Below are 26809 nucleotides of genomic sequence, written 5' to 3' on the forward strand. Positions count from 1 at the left end.
TTTTTTTTTTATTGTTTTTAACTGGTTTCCAGCTGGTGCCAGAAGATTTAGTCTAATGTTAAGACCTCAGGTTTTGTTAGCTATGAAAAATATAAATTAATAAAAAATGTGTCCTTTTTTATATGATAATATTTTTAAAATTTATAAAAACAAGAGCATATATTTGTTATTTAGTAACAGAATACGTATTATTTATAATCTTATTTAGATTCTGTAAAATACTTAGTCATCCTTTTGCTGGATATATATTGTTCCAATTTTCCTGCTTATGAACTTGAGAGCAGAAGCATGCCATGCATGTTCTACACAAAAACTTGCTGGATTGAGGATTTTGAGTCAGAGGAAATCGGGCAATATATCATTGATATATGAAAAGTCTTTTCTGCTATCTGAAAATTGCATTTTGATACTTCGAATGGTTAGCAAACATTTAATTTCCACCAGTCCCAGTGTCAGTTTGTTATCATTAATTGTACAGTTGTTCTGAGTAGGTAACAATGTCATACAGTTTATTCAGTGATTCATGTATAGTATTTCCCAACAGGATTTTAACAAGGATAGAGGCAATGCACTTTTGAAGTAATTACCCATGTTTATTTTATGAAAAAGTAGTTTAAGGATTGGTTTTATAGATGTGAGATTCTTTTCTGTTTTGATACATGTAAGCATTTGAACTGTATAATTTTCTTGCTCTTTTAGTACATGTAAATTTTGTGTTCTTTCCAGTTTGAAACATCCATCAACCAACTCATTGTTTCTGGAGGGACCGTATATGTGGTTTTCAACAGCGGTCGAATTGAAGATTTAGAGAGTGCTCTGAAATCGCGGAAAGAAGTTAAACCTGGCTGTATAGAAGGAAATGAAACGATCACATATGCTGCTGTTGAGAAAGAAAAAAATATTGCTGTCATGGTAGTAAAGGATCAGGTAAGAATTTTATCCTTAATTGTAATTGGCTGCTATTATTGAAATATTACAGTGGGCCCCATATTCGTGTTCTCAGGATTCGTGGACTCTTGCATTCGTGGATTTCTCTCCTAGTTTTTTTTATCAATTTCATCGTTCAATGCACTTTTTTTGTTGAAAGTATTGAAAAAAACCGGGTATAAAAATTTTTATTGGTTTTTTCTTGAGTTTTACTAACAAAATAGGCAGTTTTCACCACTTTTATAGGGGGTTCCAAATATTTGCGGTGGGTTCTGGTACACATTCCCCGCAAATATGGGAGGACCACTGCACTTTCATTCTTTTCTTAATTAGGAGAGTGATGATGAGTTAATAAGTGGTATGAGCACAAACCTGAAGGAGTGATAGAAAACAATCAGGCAAAGATCCTCTGGGACGATGGTATCAGAACAGATAGAGTGATATGTGCAAATAGACCAGACATGACGTTGATTGACAGAATCAAGAAGAAAGTATCACTCATTGATGTTGCAATACCATGAGACACCAGAGTTGAAGAGAAAGAAAGGGAAAAAATGGATAAGTATCAAGATCTGAAAATAGAAATTAGAAGGATATGGGATATGCTAGTGGAAATTGTACCCATAATCATAGGAACACTAGGCACGATCCCAAGATCCCTGAAAAGGAATCTGCAAGAGTGTGCTCCCAGAAACATCCCTGAAAAGGAATCTGCAAGAGTGTGCTCCTAGAAACATCCCTGAAAAGGAATCTGCAAGAGTGTGCTCCTAGAAACATCGCACATAGTAAGAAAAGGGATGGACTCCTAAGGAGGCCGGATGCAGCCTGGAACCCCACACTAAATACCACCCAGTTGAATTGGAGGACAGTGATTGACAAAAAAAAAAAATAATAATAATAATTCTGTAATAATAATATTAGGACACAATCAGGGAAGAATATATGCAGAAACTTAGGCTACACTCAAGTTAAAACTCAATGCCAGAAATATGATGAAAGCCATAAGCACATGGGCAGTACCAGTAATCGAATACAGCGCAGGAGTAGTGGAGTGGACGAAGGCCGAGCTCCGCAGCATAGACCAGAAAACTAGGGAATGCATGACAATGAACAAAGCACTACACCCAAGAGCAAATACTAACAGACTGTACATAACATGAAAGGAAGGAGGGAGAGGACTACTAAGCACAGAGGAGTGCATCAACACCAGACGTGACGTTGATTGACAAAATCAGGAAGAATTATACCTCTTTTTGTACTGTTCTGTGCAAGCCCCAGACATTCGCTCATTATGTGGTTTATGGTTTTGTCTTTCATATTGCGCTTCCTGCATATGGATGAGATGTTATTTCCATCTATTGTTCTTTGGACATAAGTATGTGGTTCCTAGGCCTTCTTGATTTCTCCCCTGTTTAGCCATTACGACATTTCGTTGCTGGCCAGTTCTTTAGTCTGTCTCGTGTACTGTCCGTGAATTAGTTTGCTGTGCTATTCCTCTGTTCTGTTTTGTTTATTCTCCTGTGTCTGTATATTTCTGGGTTTGTCTGCTTTTATCAGTCTACTTTTATTAGTCCATCTTCCCATGCAATCCTTAGCCACTCGTCTTCACTGGTTCATCCTCCTTCCTCTTGTGTTATGTATAACCTGTCAGTAATTGCTCTTGAGCATTTGTGTGTCTAGTGCTTTGTGTATTGTCATGTGTTTCCTAGTTTTCTGGTCTATGCTGCGGAGTTCAGCCTTTGTCCACCCGCACTACTCCCGCGCTGTATCTGATTATTGGTACTGCCCATGTGTTTATGGCTTTCAACATCTCTTGGTGTTCTATATCCTCTCCTATTATTCACAGGTATTTGTATCTTGTCTCATCTATGTGTTTGATGCTATTCCTGTAAGGTAGCTTTATCCCTTCAGTCCTTGTCATTTTTGTATTCCAAACTTCATCCTGACTTCCCCAGATACAATCCTTACAGTTTGGATCAGGGTATCTACTTCATTGATGCAATTGTGTACCATGCAGCTTGATGTTGTCCATGAACATTTAATGGTTAATTCTGTTGCCTACTTTCTTAAGAGAGTTGGTATCCAGCATCCATCTTCTGTAGTACTTTTCTCATGGGAATCATGACTACTATGAAGAGTAGCGGGGACAGTGAGTTGTCATGTAAGATTCCTCTTGTGATGTTAACCTCTGCTAGTCTTATCCCAGAGCTTTTAAGTTCTTATTTTTTAGGATGGTGATGGTGTTTTCTCTGCCCTATATATTTTCAGGCATTCTGTTAGCCTTGTGTGTGGTATCATGTTGTAGGCTTTCTTGTAGTCAATTCATTCATGCTTAGGTTGATTCTCCTTCTCTTACTATTCTTTACCATTTTGTCTATCAGGAGCTGGTCTTTTGTGCTCCTACACTTCCTCTTTCTGTTGGTGGGGGATGGTGTTTGTATCCTCTAGGTAGTTGTATATTCTTTCTCTTTTGATACCGGTTAGTAACTTCCACATTATTGGTAGGCAGGTGATAGGCCTGTAGTTAAATTGCTATATATCCTTGTTCTTGTCTTTTTGTACTAAGAATATTCTTCCTGTGGTATTCATTTGGGCCAGATAGTGGTTTGTGATACAATGATGGAGTTATCCTGTTATGTATGGGTGTAGGGCCTTAAAGATTTTGAGCCACTATCCATGGGTAAGCACTGAATGGACTTTGCTGCCCCAGTGCTTGGTGTTACACCTAAACTTTATAAAACCAACCAATCAACCACTATCCATGGACTTCTTTGGGACCTGAGGCTTTACAGTTGGGTATTTTCTTCAGTTGATATCTGTCTGTTGTAATCTTGGTGAATCTTTGTTTTATTCTCCTCATTTCTTCTGTGTTGATTTCTGGGAGCTGTGTTGCATGTTTGCCAGATTCTCTTACTTGGTTCAGCTTCAGGAATTTCCTGGTGGTTGTCTTCCCTCTCTTAGTTGGCTGTATAGTCTTGTGGTTGCTTCTGAAGAGCTTGTTCTTTTGTATCCTTTATTCCTTTTCATGCACTGTTGGGTGCTTTGGCTTTAAACTCTGTTTTACCTTGATTTGTTTCTCCAGCTGCCTTTTCCAAGGCAGATGTGGTTTTAGTTTCTGTTGGGTTGGTTGTGGTAGTGGTGTTCGTGTTTGTATCATAAGTTCTACTAGTTGTCCTGCATATACCAGCTTATTTGTTTCTGTGATACTGGTGGTGTGTATTAGTCTCATTATTTCATTAACTTCACTTGTTTTCTCCCTTAGTTTCTTTTTGTTGTAGGGTTTCATGGAGAGGATCTTTGTTCTCTCTGTATCTTCATCCATTGCCTGATCGTTTCCACTCATTCTGACCTCACTGTTGCATTTTCAGTATCTCCTCATGTGCCATTGTTTGGTAGCTCATCATTCCTGTTGTCTTTGGTGGTGTCTTCTCTTTATCTTCTTGTTCTTCGTTACTAGGGGTTATTTCTCTCGCTAGTTCCTATCTTGTTGTTGTGGAGAGACAGGTCTTTGTTTCTTACTTGGTCTGCCAGCCTTTGTCCTGTTTGAGGGGTGTTATTTCTCTTATTTATTGTAGCATCTCTTATATTTCCTTACTTTCTTCTCTTGTCCATTTCCCCTTCTTATGGTTTGCCTCTGTAGTGCCAGTCTCTGGTTGCTGGTTACTGTTGTTGTGGTGGTCAGTAGCTAAATGACAACCTCCAAATGCCTGACCATCCTCCCTGCTCATTGGTCTGTATACCTGGCTGTCAGACAAAGCATCTCTGTTGCCAGAGGTTCTGTTTATGTTGTTGTCATTTAATCTTTCATTTCTTTCCGTTATTGCTGAGTTTTGCCATTTAACCCATAGCTGGACCCTACCCCATCAGGAATAGGTACTCCTTTGTAGCTGAGTAGACTGGGAATATTGTAATAAAGATCCTTTCCCAAGGAAATCTACACCGAGAAAGAGGTCAACCATCCAACAACTGACAAGCCGCAATGTTGCTTAACCAGTCCATCGGTGTGCTGCACCACTCTGCCACAGCGCCCATTATTATTATTATTATTATTATTATTATTATTATTATTATTATTATTATTATTATTATTATTTTGAGGTATGTACTGTAGTTTAAGAAGGGCAACAAACATTTTCAGAATTACCTGGCACATGCTTGAATTTTTTTTTTTTTTTTTCTAAGAAAGAATGTGGGCAAATTGAAGTTGATTTGAACAGCTAGATGTGTATAACAGAGGGAATGGATGAAAAATAGAAATACAAAAAAGAAAGCAATGCGACTCGGGCTGAAGGGATGCTGTAAAAAACCTTGTGTGTACCACCAACATTGGATTCTGCAGGGGTTACTGCCTGAGAGAGAGAGAGAGAGAGAGAGAGAGAGATACCACCAACATTGGCTTCTGCAGGGGTTACTGCCTATAAGAGAGAGTGTCTGTGTGCATGTTAGCCCTTAAACGCCGAGCCTCTATTTACCAAAGTGTCTGTCGTATGCCGGCAGTGTTCGCGAGTTAGCGCCGAAGTGGAAAATTTTTTTTTTTCTTCAAAAAATCACAGCATGCTCAGTTTTTAAGATTAAGAGTTCATTTTTGGCTCCTTTTTTTGTCATTGCCTGAAGTTTAGTATGCAACCATCAGAAATGAAAAAAAATATCATTATCATATAAATATTGGAATATATGACAGTGCAAAAATAATTGTATACAAATCGCGCTGCGAGCAAAACGGTTAAAGTTTTTTTTCATTGTATTGTATGCTAAATTGTGACGATTTTGGTATATAAAAAATTGTAAAACGATCAAAGCAACAGAGAGAAAATATTATCACAAAATGATGCATGAATTCGTAATGCGCAGACGTAAAAAGTTTTTAAAAAAAATTCACCATAAATCTAAATATTGTGCTAGAGACTTCCTGTTTGTTGCAAAATGAAGGTAAGTGATTGAATGTTACTAGAATGTAAGTGTTTTAGCTTACAATTGCAGTTTTCGACCATTTCGGTCGCGATAAAGTTAACCGAATGTCGAATTTTTTTATTTATCGTGATTTATATGAAAATATTTGAAAATTGATAAAAGCTACAACCATGAGTTATTTTTTGTTATATTCTACATAAAATTGCGCACATTTTCATGTATAACACTTTATGCAACGCCTAATAGAAAATGGTGCGAAAATTACGACAAGGTAACTAAAGAAATTCTGAGATTTTCAGCCGTTACCGCGTGCGGAGGTAAGGAAAAAGTTTTTTTCAAAAATTCACCATAAATTGAAATATTGTGCTAGAGACTTCCTGTTTGTTACAAAATAAAGGTAAATGTAAGAGTTTTAGCGTACAATTGCATTTTTCGACCATTTCGGTCGAGTCAAAGTTCACCGTAGGTATAAATTTTGGCACTTATCGTGATTTATATGAAAATATTTCAAAACTGATAAAAGCTACAACCATGAGTTATTTTTTGCTGTATTCTATGTGAAATTGCATACATTTTCATGTATAACACTTTATATAATGCCTAATAGAAAATGGGGAGAAAATTACGACAAGGTGACTAAAGAAATTCTGAGATTTTCGGCAGAGTTACTGCACGCTGACGTAAGGAAAAAGTTTTTTAAAAAAAATTCACCATAAATTGAAATATTGTGTTAGAGACTTCCAATTTGTTGCAAAATGAAGGTAAATGATTGAATGTTACTAGAATGTAAGAGTTTTAGCTGACAATTGGGTTTTTTTACCATTTCGGTCGAGTCAAAGTTGACCTAAGGTTGAAATTTTGGCACCGTGATTTATATGAAAATATTTCCAAACTAATAAAGGCTACAACCATGGGTTATTTTTTGTTGTATTTTACATGAAATAGTGCACATTTTATTATATAAAACTTTATGTAACGGATAATGTAAAACGGTGCAAAAATTACGACAAAGTGAAGAAAATTTCTGAGATTTTCGGCCGAGTTACCGCGCGCGTACGTAAGGAAAAAGTTTTCTAAAAAATTCACCATAAATTGAAATATTGTGCTAGAGACTTCCAATTTGTTGTGAAATGAAGGTAAATGATTGAGTATTACTAGGCTTAAAGAGTTAACTTACAAATGCGTTTTTCGACCATTTCAGTTGAGTCAAAGTTGACTGAAGGTTGAAATTTGGCACTTATTGTGATTTATATGAAAATATTTTAAAACTGATAAAAGCTACAACCATGGGTTGTTTTTTGTTGTATTTTACATGAAATTGCACACTTTTTCATATATAAAACTTTATGTAATGGCTAATACAAAACGGTGCAAAAATTACGACAAAGTGACGAAAGAATTTCTGAGATTTTCGGCTGAGTTACCATGTGGACATAAGGAAATTTTTTTTTTCAAAAATTCACCATAAATTGAAGTATTGTGCTAGAGACTTCAAATTTGTTCCTAAATGAGGTATATGCTTGAATATTACTAGAATGTAAGAGTTTTAGCTTACAATTGTGTTTTTCGACCATTTCGGTTAAGTCAAAGTTGACCGAAGGTTGAAATTTTTGCACTTATCGTGATTTATATGAAAATATTTCAAAACTCATAAAAGTTACAACCATGGGTTGTTTTTTGTTGTATTCTACATGAAATTGCGCACATTTTCATATATAAAACTATGTAACAGCTAATATAAAACGGTGCAAAAATTACGACAAAGTGCCAAAAGAATTTCTGAGATGTGTCGCTGATGCTTTCTAGTGCGAAAGAAAGCAATTTGCGCATGCGCTCCTGGGTAATGCTTTTAAACAAAACAACAGCTTGATCCGTGAACTTCCAGCATCCCTCCAGGTGCGTGATTTAAAATTTTTTGCAAACTAGGCCTACAACTATTTTTCCATGAATATTTAAAAAAAACTTTTTGTAGTCGACGTACCATACGTCCACTTAGCACCCGACAGACAATTTTAGTCGACGAATAATACGTCCAGTCGGCGTTTAGGGGTTAGTAGAGAGAGTGATCTAGGTTTGAGCAATATGCATCTATCTGTAAGTCACATCATGAATACTGACTTGTTCTTAAAGTTTTGTTTATGGCCTTTTAGTGACATGTATCTACCTATAAATCACATCATATTTGCTGACTTGTTCTTAAAGTTATTGTTTATGGCCTAAGTTTTTAGGAAAATTTTTTAGTTTTTTGTTCATTGAGTTGTGATGGGTGTAGTTGCTTAGTATCTGTTAACCCTTAAACGCCGATTGGACGTATTATACATCAATATAAATTGTCTGTTGGGTGCCGATTGGACGTATGGTACGTCGATATAAAAAAGTTTTTAAAAAATTCGTGAAAAAATACTTATAGGCCTACCAGGCAAAAACTTTTGAATCACGAGCCTTGGGGGATGCTGGGAGCTCACGGATCAAGGTGTTGTTTTGTTTACAATCGTTATCCAGGCGCGCAAGCGCGAATTTCTGTCTTCTCGCACTAAAAAACATCAGCGACACATCTCAGAAATTATTTCGTCACTTTGACATAATTTTTGCACCATTTTAAATTAGCCGTTACATGGAGTATAATATATGAAAATGTGTGCAATTTCATGTAGAATACAACTAAAAACAACTCATAGTTGTAGCTTTCATCAGTTTTGAAATATTTTTATGTAAATAACTAAGTGCCAAAATTTCAACCTTCATTCAACTTTGACTCTACCGAAATGGTAGAAAAACACAATTGTAAGCTAAAACTCTTATTTGTTCCGATACGTAATACAAACCCTCGGTCCTTTAACAATAGGAAGGTAACTAGCGGCAGCTGGGACGGTCGTAAGCTTCGAACAAGGGGAGAACGGTAGTTAACTGCTTGTCCGATCGTGCGCGCGCCGCGCGCCCGGGCGGTGAAGAATCACTTTTGCTTTCGGCCGTGGTGTGACAGGACGTATTCGTCATCGCTCTGCCCGCTATTTCGTCGTGTGCTTTGGATGTTTACAATTTCTTCTGACTGGTTTGTTTGTGGTCTTGAATGAAATTGTAAGTACCTCATTTTTTCATTGAGTGAAGTGAATTAATTAATCATGGATCAAGAAGAGCTTTCGCCGCGCCCACCAGCTGCCCGTAGAGTGTGTCCCGGGCTGGAGGGGCGTAAATGCGGCGGATTCCGCTCTTACCCAGATATTGATCCTCATGAGTTATGTTATCGGTGTCGGGGGCGAGAATGCTCCCGAGCCGAACCATGTAATGTGTGTGTAAATTGGTCCGAGGCGCAGTGGGTGCTGTACGAGGGTAGGAAGAGGCGTAGGTCGACCAAGGAGTCGTCGGAAAGCTCTCCAGCGACTCCTTTGGTTACGGATACCTCGTCATCCTTCCTGCCTCCAGCTCAGCCCCCACGATTTGCGCCTTCCCCTGCGGGGGGGGTTTCGGAGTCCTTTTCCTCACTCGATCCGTCGAGTGTGGAGGAGGGTGCCCGATACCCGGATGTTCAATTGTATTCGGGGTCTTCCGTCCGCTCTGGGTGGGGTTCGTCCTCCCCCAAGCGTGAGGGTGCCCCTCTAACTGACCCGACTGTTCCTCCCTCAGGTGTACCTTCTGTGAGTGACGACCTTGGACAGGTGTGGGCGTCGTTGGGACTGCAGGGCGCCCCCAGTATCCAGGGCTTGATTCAACGGCTAGCGGGGTCGGCAGTTGTAACTCATGGGGTGGTCACAACAACAACCAATACTGTGTCCACACCAGCGTACGCCGCCCCTCCTCATGTGGTGTACACGCAACACATTGCGTCGGTAACTCCAACGGCATCAATTCAAAAGCCGATCGCTGCCGTACCTAAGAGGGGCGTGCCGCCGCCACCTGGGTTCTATGTGCTGCCGACTCCCGACTTTCGCTGTCCCAAAAGTTCGCCCCTGGATCTACCGCCCGTCCCAATGATGAGTTTGGCTGAAATGGAGAGGTCTGTGACGCCGGACTATGCTGCCGTACCTGCCGTACCTGCAGCGAGTGTTGCTGGCCCAGCCCCTCGCGCCGCTCCTACGAAGCGCGCGGTGCGGGACGCTCATGCTGATGTTGCTGCTGGTGCTGGTCCTGCTGGTGCTGGTCCTATTGGTGCTGGTCCTGCTGCTGCTGGTCCTGCTGGTGCTGGTCCTGCTGGTGCTGGTCCTGATGGTGCTTGGTCCTGCTGTGATGTCCTGATGGTGCTGGTCCTGCTGTTGATGTTCCTGCCGCTCCTGCCGTGCCTGCCCCTGCCCCACGTCGCGTCTCGTCATGGAGGTGCTGCACCGGTCTCAGGTCTTTCCGGATAGGATCAGTCGGGGCGTGTTGCTTCGGCAATTGGCCCGACTTTTCCGTGGATGGAAGACCTGACGTCCGTCCTGAGAGAGCTGACGAAGAAGAGGAAGATGTCGTCGTCGTCTTCTTTCGTCGCGTCTGTTGCGCCTCTTCCCCTTCGACTTCTAAGGCTTCCAAGCCGAAGAAGAAGAAGGCTGCCTCCTCCCCCCCTAAGAAGGCTCAGCGGGACCTTCGAAGGCCCGTCTTCGCTCTGGCGTGACGGGGGGTGCTTCTGCTGGTCCCTCCTGTTCCCCGGGTCGGGAACAGGGCCCGTTCTCCTCTTCTGAGAAGAAGAAGAAGACGGGGACCAAGGATGTGCTGGCTACTGCTGGTACATCCGCGCCTGGTCTTGGTAGCACTGCTGCTAAGCCAGGTACCGGCTCGACTTCTCGTTCGCGAGAAGGTCCGAGTGTACGGTCTCCTTCGGGCGACCGTGCAGCTAAAGTCAAGACGCCTGAGCTTGCTCACCGTCATGACAGAGGCACGGAGCAGAAGACTGTCGAGAGTCGCGCAAGTGACTCTCGCCAGGCCAGCGGCCGCTCTCGTAGCGACCAGCCGGTACCTCGGGTTGACGTGACGGTCTCTGACCGGCCACGGGTTGAGGCTGGGAAGAGGTCCCCTCGACCAACGGCACCAGCTTCGGCTGGTACCAGCGGTTTGACGTGCCGTGAGGACGCTCACCGGTCTCACCGCGAAAGCGAGCTCTGCAGATCACCTGACCGCCGCTCCCGCAGGGACCGGACGGAGACGGTGGCCAGCAGCAGCTCGTCTGACGCACGGGACCGGGGTCGACGTGCTCAGTCGAGCCGCTCACCGCAGGTGAGCGGCACGACCAGGCCTGCAGATCGATCCCCACCGCGGGTTGGTGATCGGCTGCAGCCCCCCACGTACGCTGGTCCTGCCAGCGAACGGGGGGGAGCGTCAGGTCTGTCTCTCCTATACCTTCAACTTCCTCGGGCTACACCGGGAAGAGCGAGGTACCTAGGAGTGATCGTGAGAGGTGCGCCGCTCACGATCCCGCCACGACGCCGCACGAACCAGGCATGGTCTTAGGACCAGCCAGGTCGTACGCGCAAGTGGTTGGAGGCGACCGTCAGGGGTCTGTTGCTGTTCCTCCTTCTGAAGGAGGAGGGTCTCGAGAGCTGCTCCTGTTGGAGGGACTGGACGGTCCTACTCCTCAGGACGCTGTGACTCCTGAGATCCAGAGGAACTTTGCCCAGGTTATTGCGCTGATTCGTCAGCACAACGACCTGGGGGAAGGATCGCCGCTACCACCATCTGAGCCCACGTCCCGGCTCGAGTCATTTTGGGGCCCGAAGAGGGAACCAAAATTGACGGTGGGACTGCCGCGATCTGAGCTTGCAGACTCAGTCCTTGACCAGGTGGAGAATTTCGTCTCAGGACGAGAGGACTCACTTAAGTCAGGACGGTCTTCCAAGCTACTTCCTCCTCCTCTGCAGCGACAGCGGAAGTTCTACGTGCCATCAGTGGATCCAATACCGCCCAAACAGGTTAACCCGGAGCTAGCTAGGCTAACTCCAGGTGTGTCCCTGCAGCAGCTCCTGTCGGAGAACTTGTGGTTCTCGCAGCAGGAGGCACTGGGCCTGGAAGCTACCGCTATGGCGGCTTTCCAGGCAGTCTCTTGGTTGGATCTGTGGTCCCTCACAGTATCCAAGGTCGCGGCCGACGCCGGGGGCGCTGCCCTCGAAGACGACCCCGACTTCAGGAGACTGTGCCAGTCTGGAGGTAGGGCCATCTCCTACCTCGCCCATCAGACGGCAAACCTGTGGGCCAACTTGGTTCTCCGTCGTAGGGACGCTGTCCTTACACGAGTAGCCAAGGGGGCCGGGCGTGAGGCGGTAAATGGACTCCGTAACGGACCTATGAAGAGTTCCTCCGCTCTCTTTCCCGGAGAGATGGTGGACGCTGCGGTGGAAAGACGGCGCACTGATGACATTGGACCGTTCTGGTTCACCAGGCAGTTACGAAGGTTTCTGGGCAACCTCGTACAACTGCGGCTAAGCCTAAGAGTTTAGCTAGCGCTTCCTCGGCTGCTAAGACGGCTGCTCCATCGAAGCCCCGAGGAAAGACTCTTCCTGCTTCAACTTCTGGTAAAGGAGGACGTAACCAGCCCTCCTCCCAGCCCTCCTTTCCCCGAGGAGGTGCTGGGAAGAAGTCGAAGCGAGGTGGGAAACGCTAGGGACGACGTTCCCCCTCACCAGCTGCCGGAAGTGGGGGGGTGCCTGGCGAGCCATTGGGCAACTTGGCAGCGCTACGGTGCCGAGACCTGGATAGTAGACGTCCTTCGGGAGGGATATCTACTACCCTTCGAATCTAGTCCACCCCTCACCTCCAACCCGGTCCATCTGCAGACTTATGTTCTGGGATCCTCAAAGGACGACGCCTCTTTTCGGCAGGAGATCAAGACCATGCTGACCAAAACGAGCTGTAGAACGTCGTAGTGGATCGGTCACCGGGCTTTTACAGCCGCCTTTTCTTAGTGGAAAAGGCATCGGGGGGCTGGCGCCCGGTGATAGATCTCTCTCCCCTGAACCGATTTGTTCGCCAGACTCGGTTCAAGATGGAGACGGCACGTTCCGTGCTGGACTCCATCAGGGAGAACGACTCATGCTTTCGGTGGACCTGAAGGATGCGTATTTTCAAATACCCATCCATCAGTCCTCCAGAAAGTACCTCCCAGCTTCATCTTCGACGGGACGGTGTACCAATTCAGGGCACTTTGCTTCGGTCTCTCAACCGCCCCACAGGTGTTCACGAGAGTGTTCACGCTGGTGTCTGCTTGGGCCCATTCGCACGGGATACGTCTTCTGAGGTAATCTCGACGATTGGCTGGATCCCTGGGTCGAGCTCCCGCTCGCAGTTGCTGCAGGACAGGGATCGACTTCTAAAGTTTTGTCGCGATCTGGGGATCGTGATAAACTACGAGAAGTCCGATCTCGAACCCGCAAGCAGAAGATGAAAGTACCTGGTATGCTGATCGATACCGGTAGCAGCTCAAGTCCGCCCCGCAGACTTGAGGATCAGCAAATTTCAGGGAGGCAGCCGGCCGGTTCCTGTCTCGGCAGGAAACAGGCAGCTCAGCAATGGCAAGTCGTGATCGGCCACCTGTCGTCACTCGAGAAGTTAGTTCCTCACGGACGTCTTCACCTGCGGAGAAGGTGAGGCAGGACCTAGCCTGGTGGCTCGACGACAGGAACCTCTTAAGAGGAGTGCCTCTACGCACTCCCCCCCCCGGAGATGCTGCTGTTCTCAGACGCATCGACCGAGGGATGGGGCGCACACCTGGAGGAGTTGCTGGCTGCAGGTGTGTGGGACCATCACGACAAGCACCTTCACATCAATGTCCTAGAACTCAAGGCGGCGTTTTACGCTCTCCAAGAGTTCCAAGACCGCTTGATGGGACACTCGGTGGTGTTGATGTGCGACAACACCACAGTAGTGGCATACGTCAACAAGCAGGGGGGCCTAGTGTCTCTCCCGCTACACCAGTTGACGGTGCAGGTGCACGAGTGGGCCCATGGCTTCACTCGATAGAGCTGTCAGCACGCTACATTCCAGGCAAGAGGAATGTAGTAGCAGACAAGCTCAGCCGTCGGGATCAGGTTAATAGGGACCGAGTGGTCCCTACACCCAGAAGTGGCGGAAAGGCTCTTCAACCTGTGGGGGCGTCCGGTCATAGACCTGTTCGCCACCCGGCACAACAAAAAACTTCAAGTTTTTTGCTCAGCCGTGCCGGGGACCCATGGGCAGCTGCAAGAGGGACGCCTCTCCAACACCCCTGGGACAACCTCTTCGTCTACGCCTTTCCTCCCTTTTGTCTGATTCGGAAAGTGATCAGCCGAGCGCTGGTCACTCCCAATCTCAGGATGATCCTGGTGGCTCCCAAACGACCTCAAGCCGTTTGGTTATCCGGACCTGCTGGCTCTTCTTGCGGAAGAACCGAGAGAGATGCCCCACTGGCACAACCTTCTAGCCCAGCCACACGTAGAGCGGTACCACGAGCAGTCCAGTCCCTACAACTTCACGGCTGCTGTTATCCACCATCTCTTGCGAACGAGAGGCTTTTCTCGCAGCGCAGCAACAGAGATGGCTGGACACGTCAGACAGTCCTCTGCAGCTGTGTACCAGGGGAAGTGGGCCGTCTTCTGTGGTTGGTGTCGTAGACGGGGTCTATCTCCTCTCAGAGCCACTCTTCAGCAGGTAGCGGATTTCCTCGTGTTTCTTCGCCGAGAGAAGCTCCTCTCAGTACCCACAGTTAAAGGATATAGAGCCGCCCTGGCGCTCGTCCTAAAACTGAGGGGACTGGACATCTCGAACTCGTTCGAGATCTCCTTGCTAACTTTAATGAGGAGCTTCGAAAAAGGTCTTGCCCACCCAGGGAACTCAGCCCCTGAGTGGGATGTGACTCTCGTCCTTAGGAAGTTTGACTCGAAGACCATTCGAGCCACTCCGGGAGTCGTCAGACAGGGATCTGACCCTCAAGACCCTCTTCTTGCTGGCCCTGGCATCGGCGAAGAGAGTAGGGGAACTTCATGGTCTGTCCTTCAATGTTTAAACATTCCAGGGGCTGGGGATCTGTGACGCTCGATTTCGTCCCGAATTCGTAGCTAAGACTCAGAATCTGTCGATCCCTGACGACAGGTTCGAGTCTTTCACGATCCCCTCCCTAATGGATTTCACCGACAACGATACGGATGAGATGCTGCTTTGTCCTGTGAGGGCGCTACGGCGCTATCTGAAGAAAACTCGACACCTCAGGCCTGAGTTTGTCGACGCCTCTTCGTTAGCACTGGGGTTACCAAGAAAGAAGTATCCAAGAACACGCTTTCTTTCTGGCTGCGTGAGGTGATCAGGAGAGCGTACGAGGCTGATGGTAGTGACGACATCCGTACGCTCCGACCGAGAGCCCACGAAGTCAGAGGTATTGGACCCTCTTTGGCGTTCCGCAAGAACTTCTCCGTGGCGCAGGTCCTGAAGGCAGGTGTCTGGGCCAACCAGACTACCTTCACGTCCTTCTACCTTCGGGATATTGCCCACAAGTCCTTGGATACTTTTCCTTGGGACCTGTGGTGGCTGCTCAACACGTTGTGTAAGCTTACCCAGCACCCGAGCAGGCAGAACAGCATCGATTCCTGGTGTGACTGTAGGAATGAATGGTTGAATGAGAGTGCGACTGGCTTCTCTTCTCCATTCTTTCTTCATCCTCTCTACCTGTGGGCAGAGGTCACGGTCGTCACCATGCTGGAAAGGAATCCGATGCAGGTAAGCTACTCGACCGAGCCCCAATCTATCCCTTTAGTTAGGGATAGAAGCAAATATCCTCCACTCCCTCCAACAAGGGGGAAGGAGTGGATGCCTACTTGAGACAAACCCATAACTTTATGTTGGCTCCTGTACAGGAACAAGTTCTTGCAATGCTGGTACGAAGAGATACGCTTGCCTCTCTCTTAGTACTTGGCTCAGAGGTCTGACCATTGATCCTGCGGTGCACACCCCGATCAATCGGACAGAGGTTTGGATCCCTCCCTTGCTCTTACGACCAGGGAGACATTCCAAGGTTGGACGAACACCAGTCTGTTCACCAAAAAGACTCAGATTCCACCCACCAAGAAGTGAGTCTTCCTATTGTTAAAGGACCGAGGGTTTGTATTACGTATCGGAACAAATGACAATTTGTCGAAAATTGCATTTTTCCTAACTATACAAACCTGAGGTCCTTTACATATAGTCCCACCTCATACCACCCCTCACTCTGCAACTTTTTGCAATGGGCCTAAAGCAAAAGTGATTCTTCACCGCCCGGGCGCTGGCACGATCGGACAAGCAGTTAACTACCGTTCTCCCCTTGTTCGAAGCTTACGACCGTCCCAGCTGCCGCTAGTTACCTTCCTATTGTTAAAGGACCTCAGGTTTGTATAGTTAGGAAAAATGCAATTTTCGACAAATTGTCATATTCCAGTAATATTCAATCATTTACCTTTATTTTGCAACAAATTGGAAGTCTCTAGCACAATATTTTGATTTATGGTGAATTTATGAAAAAAACTTTTTCCTTACGTCCACGCGGTAACTCTTCCGAAAAAATCATAATTTTTTTGTCCGATTGTCGTAATGTGTGCACCATTTTAAATTAGCCGTTACATAAAGTTTTATATATAGAAATGTGCGCAATTCCATGTAGAATACAACAAAAACACAATCCATGGTTGTAGCTTTTATCAGTATTGAAATATTTTCATAAGTGCCAAAATTTCAACCTTCGGTCAACTTTGACTTGACTGAAATGGTCGAAAAACGAAATTTTAAGCTAAAACATTCTAGTAATATTCAATAATTTACCTTTATTTTGCAACAAACTGGAAGTCTCTAGCACAATATTTATGGTGAATTTATGAAAAAAAAAAAAATTTACTTACGTCCGTGCGGTAACTCTTCCGAAAAAATCATTTTTCGTCCGATTGTCGTAATGTTGCCCTCACACCACATTTTAAAAGTTAGGCCGTTACAAAATAAAGTTTTATATATGAAAATGTGCACAGTTTCATGTTGAATACAACAAAAAATAATTGAAGGTTGTAGCTTTTTTCATTTTTGAAATATTTGCATATAAATCACGATATAGAAAAAACCACGTTTGGTCAACTTTGACTCTACCGAAATGGTAAAAAAACGCAGTTGTAAGCTAAACCTCTTACAGTCTAGTAATATTCAGTCATTTATCTTCATTTTGAAACAAATTCAAAGTCTCTAGCAAAATATTAAGGGTTTATGGTGAATTTATGAAAAAAACTTTTTCCTTCCTTCTGCGCGCGCATTCTCCGCCGCAAATCTCCGAAATGCATACGTCGCATTCTCGTAATATTTGCTCCATTTCATATTAGGCGTTTCATAGAGTTTTATATATTAAAATATGCGCAATTTTATGTAGAATTCAACAAAATAAAATTGAAGGTTGTAGCTTTTCTCATTTTAAAAATATTTGCATATAAATCACGATAAATAGAAAAATAACCACATTCAGTCAAATTTGACTCCACTGAAATGGTCAAAAAATGCAGTTGTAAGCTAAAACTCTTAGAGTCTAGTAATATTCAGTCATTTATCTTCATTTTGAAACAAATTTTGAAGTCTCTAGCACAATATTTAAATTTATGGTGAATTTAAAAAAGAAAATCTTTTCCTTCCCTCCGAGCGCGGATTCTCCGCCGCAAATCTCCGAAATGCGTACATCGCATTCTCGTAATATTTGCTCTGTTTCATATTAGGTGTTTCATAGTTTTATATATGAAAATGTGCGCAATTTCATGTAGAATACAACAAAATATAATTGAAGGTTGTTGCTTTTCTCATTTTAAAAATATTTGCATATAAATCACGATAAATAGGAAAAAAACCACGTTCGGTCAACTTTGACCGCAATTGTAAGCTAAAACTGTTACAGTCTAGTAATATTAAATCATTTATCTTCATTTTGAAACAAATTCGAAGTCTCTAGCACAATATTTTTATTTATGGTGAATTTATAAAAAAAAAACTTTTTCCTTCACTCTGCGCGCAGATTTTCCGCCGCAAATCTCCGAAATGTGTACGTCACATTCTCGTAATATTTGCTCTGTTTCATATTAGGCATTTTATAGAGTTTTATATATGAAAATGTGCGCAATTTCATGTAGAATGCAACAAAAAAATAATTGAAGGTTGTAGCTTTTCTGATTTTTGAAATATTTGCATGTAAAAAAAATATATAAAAAAAATTCGACATTCGGTCAAATTTAACTTGTCCAAAATGGTCGAAAACTGCAATTGTAAGCTAAAACTCTTACAGTATAGTAATATTCAATCATTTATCTTCATTTTGAAACAAAGCGGAAGTCTCTAGAACAATATTTTTATTTATGATGAATTTTTGAAACAAAAATTTTTTAAGTCCGAGCATTAGGAAGAATTCATGCACCATTTTGTGATAATATTTTCTCTGTGTTGCTTTGATCGTTTTATAATGTGTTATATACCAAAATGATTGCAATTTAGTGTACAATACAACAAAAAAATTAGCTCGTTAGCTTTTACCGTTTTGCTCACAGCGCGATTTGAATACAATTACTATATATGAAATTTTGTTTTTATACATTCAACTTCCCTGGCAGATATATACTTAGCTATAGACTCCGTCGTCCCCGACAGAAATTCGAATTTCGCGGCACACGCTACAGGTAGGTCAGGTGATCTACCGCCACTGCCGCTGGGTGGCAGAACTAGGAACCATCCCCATTTTCTAAGACAGATTGCTCTGTCGAGGGTAGCCATAACATTGTTGTTGTACCTGCTGACTTGGATTTAGTTTTTCATCGCCGTTGATCTTCTGGCTGTCTTTTGGTGACGTATTTGGATCTGTGGTTTGGCATACGCTTTTGTGGAACGTTTTTTGGATTTTGGCTTTGGATTTTGCTCAAAAATGTCTGATTCTAGCTGCGAAGTTAGAAGATGTATGAATGAGGGTTGTTTGGTGAGGCTACCGAAAGTGTCGTTAGATTACCTCACAAGGTATGCAAGAAGTGTTAGGGGATATGAATGGGCACGAGAAATAAACACGTTAAGTGTGAATGAATGTGTGAATATGGATGAGGAAGGATGGAAGAAACTAGATTCCTACTTAAGGAAACTAGAGAGAGATAGGGTTAGAAAGGCTGTCTCTAGAAGTATGAGTAGATCACGCTCTAACGAGCCATTTAGTATACTAACAACCCAAGTAATTGCTTCCTCACATGCAGTATCAACCTCTCCCGTAGCAGATGTTGCAAGTTCTGCTGCGGAGATTTGCAAATCTGAAGTCCGCATTAAGAAGGATGGAGCTTGAAATGCAAGCTCTTAAAGGTAAGATGTGGCAAAACGAAATGACATAAGTGTCCCCAGTGTAGTGGAGGGTGCGTCTGATCCGCTCTGTCTCGCTCCAGACCTAGACCTCTTCCAAGCTCCCAGGCCCAGAGGAGAAGGAATGTCGACAGTCGTACGGAGGTTACGGAGAATCCCCACCGTCAGGCGTCCCCTCGGCAGAATCTGTAGCGTCCCAGACTGCCAAGGATCGCCATTGGAAAGGCATCCTGAAAGAGTTGCTTTTCGTCATCCGATTCGTCTTCTCGAAGAAGTGGGTGGACTTCCGACGAACTGTCGCGTCCGATCAAGAGGAGTTGGAAAGCTCTGACGTTGGACTTGAGCCCGGAACGTTTTCCGGACGATTCTCCCTACGAGAGGAAAAGAGCCAAAGGACAATTATCTCGATCTCCTACACCTTCCAGAGCGCATTCTCCTATTCATGACAAAGAGAAGGAAGAAACTGCGACGGACATCCTACTTAAAATGCAGGAGCAGATTTCCTCATTAGTAGAGTATTGAGAAAAGACCTCCCGAGAAAAAAGGACGATTTTCTTCCCGGTTAAGAGATCTCGTCCGACGGGCGTTCCGGACTCCAGACTTATCTCCTCTACTCCTCGTATGAGTACAGAGAGGAATAAAGAAAGAAGGATGAAAAACTCATAGAATTGGACGCAACATACGGACAATGACGAAGAGTGTCCGAGTCGGACAGAACCACCCAGGCGCTCGGCGCCAGAATTGGACTACTCGGAGGGGAAAAAGTGTCCTATGCGGACGGCGCCAACAGACACCATTCGCCAGAACAAGCGGGACAGACCCCGGACAGGCAGATATGTCCTATGCGGACAACTATGTTCAAGCGATTCGTGCCTACCGCGGACAACCGTGGCAAGGCGGACGGCCTGGATAGGACAAAACGTCGTGCGCAGGCAACTCCGTCCGGGCGCCAGGAGCCAGAAGCGGACAAGACGGGCAGGCAGAAGTGTCGTACTGGAATGACACCAGCCAAGCGCCAAGTTCCATATGTGGACAGCTCGGACAGACGGACACAGTCCGAGACGGACAGATACGTCCAAGCGCATTGAAAGATTTTCTTCAAAAGAACAATACGGAGAAATCAACCAGGAAGCGTCTTTCTATGATTTGGACCAGGAACGGATTTCTCTGGACAGAGACGAAAGACGTCGCACAGGCGGCCCGTCGTCCTGTTCACGATATGTCCGTTTCTGGTGGAAATCTGCCGCAAAAAGCACAGCTGTCTCCTGAGAAGAAGGCAAAATGTCGCACAGGCGGCCGTCATTCTTGTCAGGAGGGCCTTAGATGATGATCGGGTTTTTTCTCAGGATCGGCATTCTCCGACAGGGACACAAGAAGTCGCACAGCGCGTCGACCTTGTCGGGAGGGAGTTGATCCTGCGAAGAGTCCTTCACCTGCGAGAAGAGACGTTCTCCCACTCGGCTAATAATGATTCTCCGGGGTGGGGAACTTGCATTGGAAAATGTCTCTTGACACCGAAGATCAAAAAGCGGCTGGACTATCAGACTACAAAGCGTTGGCTGCGCTTTTACTCCAAGAATTTGGAGATTCATTGAGTCCTGCCGCTCCTCCTTCTCCTCGGTCGCTGTTCACAGAGCGTGAAAACCGCAAAGTCGTCCTCCTTCTTGAAGATGGCGGCCGACAATTTCCATGAAGAAGGCTTTGCAGTCTTTTGGAAATGGCTTAACTCCAAGAAGGAGGCGGGAAAGACTGTCTTACCTGCCCTCCCTCCAGACTTTCTGGGAGGAGGGGTATCTGGTATGAGACAGGCGAAGCAATGGGACTCGCCCCCTCCCAGCTACTGCAGAGGCAGATTTCTCAACGCTGGTGGACGCGTCAAGGAGACACTCTCTTTCTTCAAGCCAAGACAACTTGGGGAATGTCTGAAATGGACCATCTCCTCAAGGGATTGTTCCATGTCTTGGAAGTTTTCAACTTTCTGGACTGGTCCCTTGGGGTGATGGCCAAGAGGACACAAGACAATGAACAATGAGCCCCGATATCCTTAATAGTATTTTGACTTGTATGGATAAAGCAGTGCAAAGACGGATCGGGGAGAAGTGGCCTCCCTTTTCGGGGCGGGAATACTTAAGAAAGAAACTGTATTCAGTTCTTTTCTTACGAAAGCTGTCTCTCGGCACAGAGGTCGTCCCTTCTGTACGCTCCTCTGTTTCTTAACCAGCTTTTTTCCCTTACAGTTAGTGAAAGATATTTCTCACTCACTTACCGAGAAGGCGACACAGGACCTTCTGGTTCAATCAACCAAAAAGGCCGAGGACAGCTGTTCCTGCCACGAAGGGGGAGACACGGGTCCTGAAGCCGCCCTTTCGAGGGAGTTCATCTTCGAGATCCTCCTTTAAGAAGAGAGGAGCAGAAAGAAGAGGTAGGGCTTCTGCCTTTAGACTACCAAGAAAAGTAAATGAACCTCAAGTCCTCCAAACACCAGTAGGCGCCAGACTACTGAATTTTGCAGAAGAATGGACGTCGAGAGGGGCGGACAACTGGTCCCTCTCAATTGTGAGGAGAGGATATCTCATCCCCTTCAGGGACAGACCTTCCCTTGACGTCTATTCTGAGAGAACTGTCGGCGAAGTACGTGGACCCTGTCAAGAGGAAGATCCTTCTGCAATTAGTAGAACAAATGTTGGACAAGGAGGCCATAGAATTAGTACCGGACCCACACTCTCAGGGCTTTTACAATCGACTGTTCCTAGTTCCGAAAGCCATCGGGAGGGTGGAGACCTGTCCTGGATGTGAGCGCACTGAACCGATTTGTAGGAAACAGAAAGTTCTCTATGGAAACATCCAAATCGGTGCTAGCGGCTCGCATCCAGGAGATTGGATGGCCTCCTTGGATCTACAAGACGCATATTTTCACGTCCCTCTTCATAACGTCATCGAGGAAATATCTACGATTCATGATGCAGGGAAGGGTCTTTCAATTCAGGGCCATGTGCTTCGGCCTGTCTACGGTCCTCAAGTGTTCACCAACCTGATGAGGAACGTAGCACGGTGGCTTCATCTGGAGGGGTGAACATATCCCTCATCTGGACGACTGGCTAATAAGGGCCAAGTCAAAAGAACAATGTTTGGAGGACGTAGAAACGACGTGAATCTCGTTCGCTCACTCGGACTGCTCGTGAACCTCGAGAAGTCTCAGATGGTCCCCAGCCAAGACATTGTCTATCTGGGGATTCAGATGGATTCTCGGGGTTTTTTTTAGCATTTCCATCGCAAGACAGAATTGCTCGAGGCTTGGAGAAAGTATCAAACTTCTTAGGGAAAGAACGAAGCTCAGCGAGGGAATGGTTAAGTCTTCTGGGCACCCTTTCGTCGCTGGAGCAGTTCGTTTCCCTAGGGAGGCTCAATCTGAGACCTCTGCAATTTTACCTGCAAAGAATGTGGGACAGAAAGAAAGGGGATCTTTCGGATCAGTTTCCATTCTTCAAGAAATAAAAATTAGACCTGAGGTGGTGGTTAACCCCGCTTCAGAAGACGAAGGCATATCCCTTGCGATTCGGAACCCTCTCCTAGTGTTGTTTTCCGACGCCTCGGAAACGGGATGGGGAGCAACTCTAGGAGAAAAGGAAGGTGCAGGAACGTGGACAGGAGAAACAGGTGTCTGGCATATAAAGTAAAGGAACTTATGGCATTGTCATCTAGCTTGAAGTATTCGAGTCGGAGGTCAGAGGCGTGGTAGTCCAGGTAAATTCGGACAATACCACGGGCTCTAGCTTACATCCGAAACGGGGGGACTCACTCGCTACACTATACAAAGATAGCGGAGAGACCTTTTGATATGGGCAGAGGAAACGAAGGCACTGTATTGTGACAAGGTTTGTACAAGGGACAAAAAAATGTCAGAGCAAGACAGAATCAGCAGGAAGAAAACGGTCTTCCAACAGAGTGGACCCTACACTCCGAAGTCTGCCGAAAGCTCTGGTCTCTCTGGGGGAAGCCTCAGATAGACCTGTTCGCCACGTTTCTCTCCAGAAGGATAGAAAACTTTTGCTCCATTGTAGAAGATCCAAGCGCAATAGCGATAGATGCTTATATCATGGACTGGTCGGGCATAGATGCCTACGCTTTTCCCCGTTCAAGATTCTGGGGGAAGTGTTAAGAAAGTTCCGTTCCTCGGAGGCGACGAAACTGACTCTAATCGCCCCATATTGGCCCGCTCGAGATTGGTTCACAGAGGTACTGGAATGGACGGGGTGGACTTCCCCAGATCTCTTCCCATGAGGACAGATCTGCTCAAACAACCCCACTTCGAGAGATATCACGGAAACATCCATGCTCTCTCCCTGACTGCCTTTCGACTATCGAAAGACTTGTCAGAGCGAGAGGCTTTTTGCGAAAAGCTGCAAGCGCCAATTGCCAGAGCCGCAGGTCCTCTACTCTGCGGGGTCTATCAATCGAAGTGGGAAGTCTTCCGTAGATGGTGTAGGTCGAAGAAGCTGTCCTCTTCCGATACCTCTGTGACCGAAATTGCTGATTTCCTTATCTTCCTTAGAGAGGAATCTCATTTAGCTGTTTCTACCATAAAAGGTTATAGAAGTATGCTTTCGGCGTATTTAGAAAGAGGGGCCTTAACATAGAGACAATAAGGATCTCCATGATTTGATACGATCCTTTGGTACTACAAAGTCTAAATCCTTTATCACTCCAAGTTGGAAACCTAGATGTGGTCCTCCAGTTTCTCTCTTCGGATACTTCGAACCACCTGATAAGGCATCCTTTAGAGGACCTCTCGAGGAAGTGCATTTTTCTCTTGACCCTCGCGACGGCAAGAGGGTCAGTGAGATACATGCATTAGAACTCGCGGGTAGGTTTTAGAGGAGATTCTGCTGTGTCTCTTTCCAACCTTTGTTTTTGGTTTTTCCAAGAATGAGAATCCTTCTAAGCCTTGGCCAGAAGTTTGAAATCAAGGGCCTCTCTCCCCTTGTGGGTAGAGAAACAGAAAGGTGTCTCTGTCCGGTCAGAGCACTGAAGTTTTATCTGAAGAGAAAGAGTCAACTTCAAGGTTGTAATCAGAGCCTATGGGTGCGCGGTAAGGAACCCGAAGAGGCAAATGTCGAAGAACGCATTAGCATTCTTCGTAAGAAAAATATGATAACGGAGGCTCACATGAAATGCCAAGAGGAAAACATTTAAGCTGCTTAGGGTTAGAGCACACGAAGTCCGTGCAATTGCAACTTCCCTAGCCTTTAATAGAAATATGTCAATGAAAGACATATTAGCAGCAACATATTGGAGATGCAACTCGGTATTTGCCTCCCACTACTTAAAAGACGTCAGAGTGATTTATGAAAAGTGTTTTTCTCTTGGACCTATGTATCAGTGGATACCGTGCTGGGACAGGGAGCTGGTACTGATCCTAAATAATATTGTTTTTAACTAAAGATTGTTGGTTTTGAGTTTTTTGGTAGGTCGTTTGAAAGGATGTTGGGGGATAACTCCTTTCAATCGTAGTACTAACCCCGGTATTAGGATCAGGTGATGGGGATCGGTGTTATGCTCCTTAATGATGCCATATGGCAAGGTGTTTTGTCATGTAAGTGGATAGGACCCCATTGACAAAGATCCTTAGGTTCTGTCGAGTAAGTGGATAAGACCCCATCGACAGACCATCAAGAATTCTTAGCATGAGGTCACTACCTCGCTGAGGCTCTTGAGGCGATGTAAGCTCCTAGGCAGTAGCCATGAAGTCTTTCGCCGACACAGGTAGGAACCAAGGTTTCTTATGTTTTTGGTACCTACAACGTATGTTGTTCCCTGTCTATTCAGTAATTAGCTGTCTCTTACCCTCCGCCAAAGGTGCCAATCAGCTAAGTATATATCTGCCAGGGAAGTTGAATGTATAAAAATGATATTGTCATGATACAAATAAAGTTTTATACATACTTACCTGGCAGATATATACTATTAAATGGCCCACCCAGCCTCCCCTCAGAAGACAGGTGGAAGAGCAAATCTGTCTTAGAAAATGGGATGGTTCCTAGTTCTGCCACCCAGCGGCAGTGGCGGTAGATCACCTGACCTACCTGTAGCGTGTGCCGCGAAATTCGAATTTCTGTCGGGGACGACGGAGTCTATAGCTAAGTATATATCTGCCAGGTAAGTATGTATAAAACTTTATTGTATCATGACAATATCATTTTGTACATGAACTTCCCTGACAGATATATACTTAGCTATAGTCTCCGACGTTCCGACAGAATTTCAAATCTCGCGGCACACGCGACAGGTAGGTCAGGTGGTCTACCTTACCCGCCGATGGTGGCGGATGTACGAACCACTCCCGTAAGCTTGTCAGATTTTTCTCTGTCGCGGGAACGATAACAACTGTTGTCGGTTCCTCTCGATAGTTTTTCGATTCTCGCTTGCCTGGAGTTAATTTGGACTTCTTTTGGTGACGTATTCGCTTTGTTTGGCTTGGCATACGCTGATTGTGGACTTTGGTTGATTTGAGTTTGATTTTCTTTAACGATGTCTGATCTAGAATCGGTAGTTAAAACTTCGGTTTTGTTTAGGGTTTGCGTGAATGAAGGATGTAAGGTGAGGTTGCCGAAAGCTTCGGTAGACCCCCACACGGTTTGCATGAAATGCAGGGGGAATGAATGTGCTTTTGCTAACCCTTGTAATGAATGTAAGGGATTGAATGAAGAAGAATATAAGGCTCTCTCTTCTTATGTTAGGAAGTTGGAACGTGATAGAGTGCGTAAGGCTTCCTCTAGAAGTTCTAGCAGATCTAGAATGAGTGAGTTGGATGTGGATCCTAATAGTACTAACGTAGAATTAGAACCTTCTTCCCAAGTTGCAGCCCCGGCTCCCCGCACCGAAGCCGAAGATTCGCCTTCGGAGGCGGCAGCTCTGAAAGCCAAGAATCGTTCTATGGATCAGAAGATTCGTCAGTTGGAAGGTAAGGAGAGTGTTAGTGATCAGTGCAGTGTCCCCAGTGTTGTGGAGGGTGCGTCTGACCGGCTCCTTAGTGCCTCTAGGCCTAGACCTCCTTCCAGACTCCCAGTTCCAGTGGAGTAGGAAAGTCGAAAGCTGCAGGAGGGCTAGGGAGAGCCCCCACCGGTCAGGCGTCCCCTCGGCAGATCCTGAAGTACGCTCCCAGGCTGCCTCGGATCGCTACAAGCGCTCGGCTCCTGCTTCCGAGGAAGAACAAGAAGATTCTCCTACGAGAGTACTCGCGGGACTTCAAGCTCAGATCACGGCGCTAGCAGACTCTCTAGCAGTTAGATCACGTAGGAAGAAGGACGTTTCTCTTCCGATCAAGAGATCTAGGCGCCGCTCTTCAGAGGATCGTTCTCTTCATATGGGGAGGTTTCGTATGAAGTGTTGGGGGCTCGCGTGTTGAGCGCCCTCAGCTCGAGTGAGCGCCCTGCTCGCGTGAGGGCGCCCGCTCGCCTGGTCTCCCTTTCGATTTCAAGACGCCAAACATCGGTAGGACGCTTCTATGGAGAAAGAAGTTTTTTCTCCAGATTGGATTCCCGCTTCCGGTAAGCGCACTGCACCTGCTCATCACGCGATTTCTTCAACTCCCTCGCGTGAAACTTCTCCTCAGCAGCCTCAAGATTCTAGAAGGCGCCCTTATACAAGTAGCTTCTTCTTCCAGAGGTCACTCTCTCGAGTGTCGGATCGTGACTTCTCTCCTGACAGGCAT

General features: G+C 45.4%; 1 protein-coding gene across 3 annotated transcripts in view; it reads left to right on the forward strand.

Moving 5' to 3' along the window:
• The window catches only part of LOC135203214 (nucleolar protein 11-like), a 151333-nt gene that overhangs the window by 46766 nt on the left and 77758 nt on the right, over positions 1–26809 (forward strand). For all 3 annotated transcript variants that reach the window (XM_064232968.1, XM_064232967.1, XM_064232969.1), the window contains exon 3: positions 727–927. In XM_064232968.1, coding sequence (XP_064089038.1) covers positions 727–927 — 201 coding nt within the window. The remainder of the gene's footprint in view (positions 1–726; positions 928–26809) is intronic.

This window comes from Macrobrachium nipponense, chromosome 33 (assembly GCF_015104395.2).
Source record: "Macrobrachium nipponense isolate FS-2020 chromosome 33, ASM1510439v2, whole genome shotgun sequence".
Lineage (NCBI taxonomy): Eukaryota > Metazoa > Arthropoda > Malacostraca > Decapoda > Palaemonidae > Macrobrachium > Macrobrachium nipponense.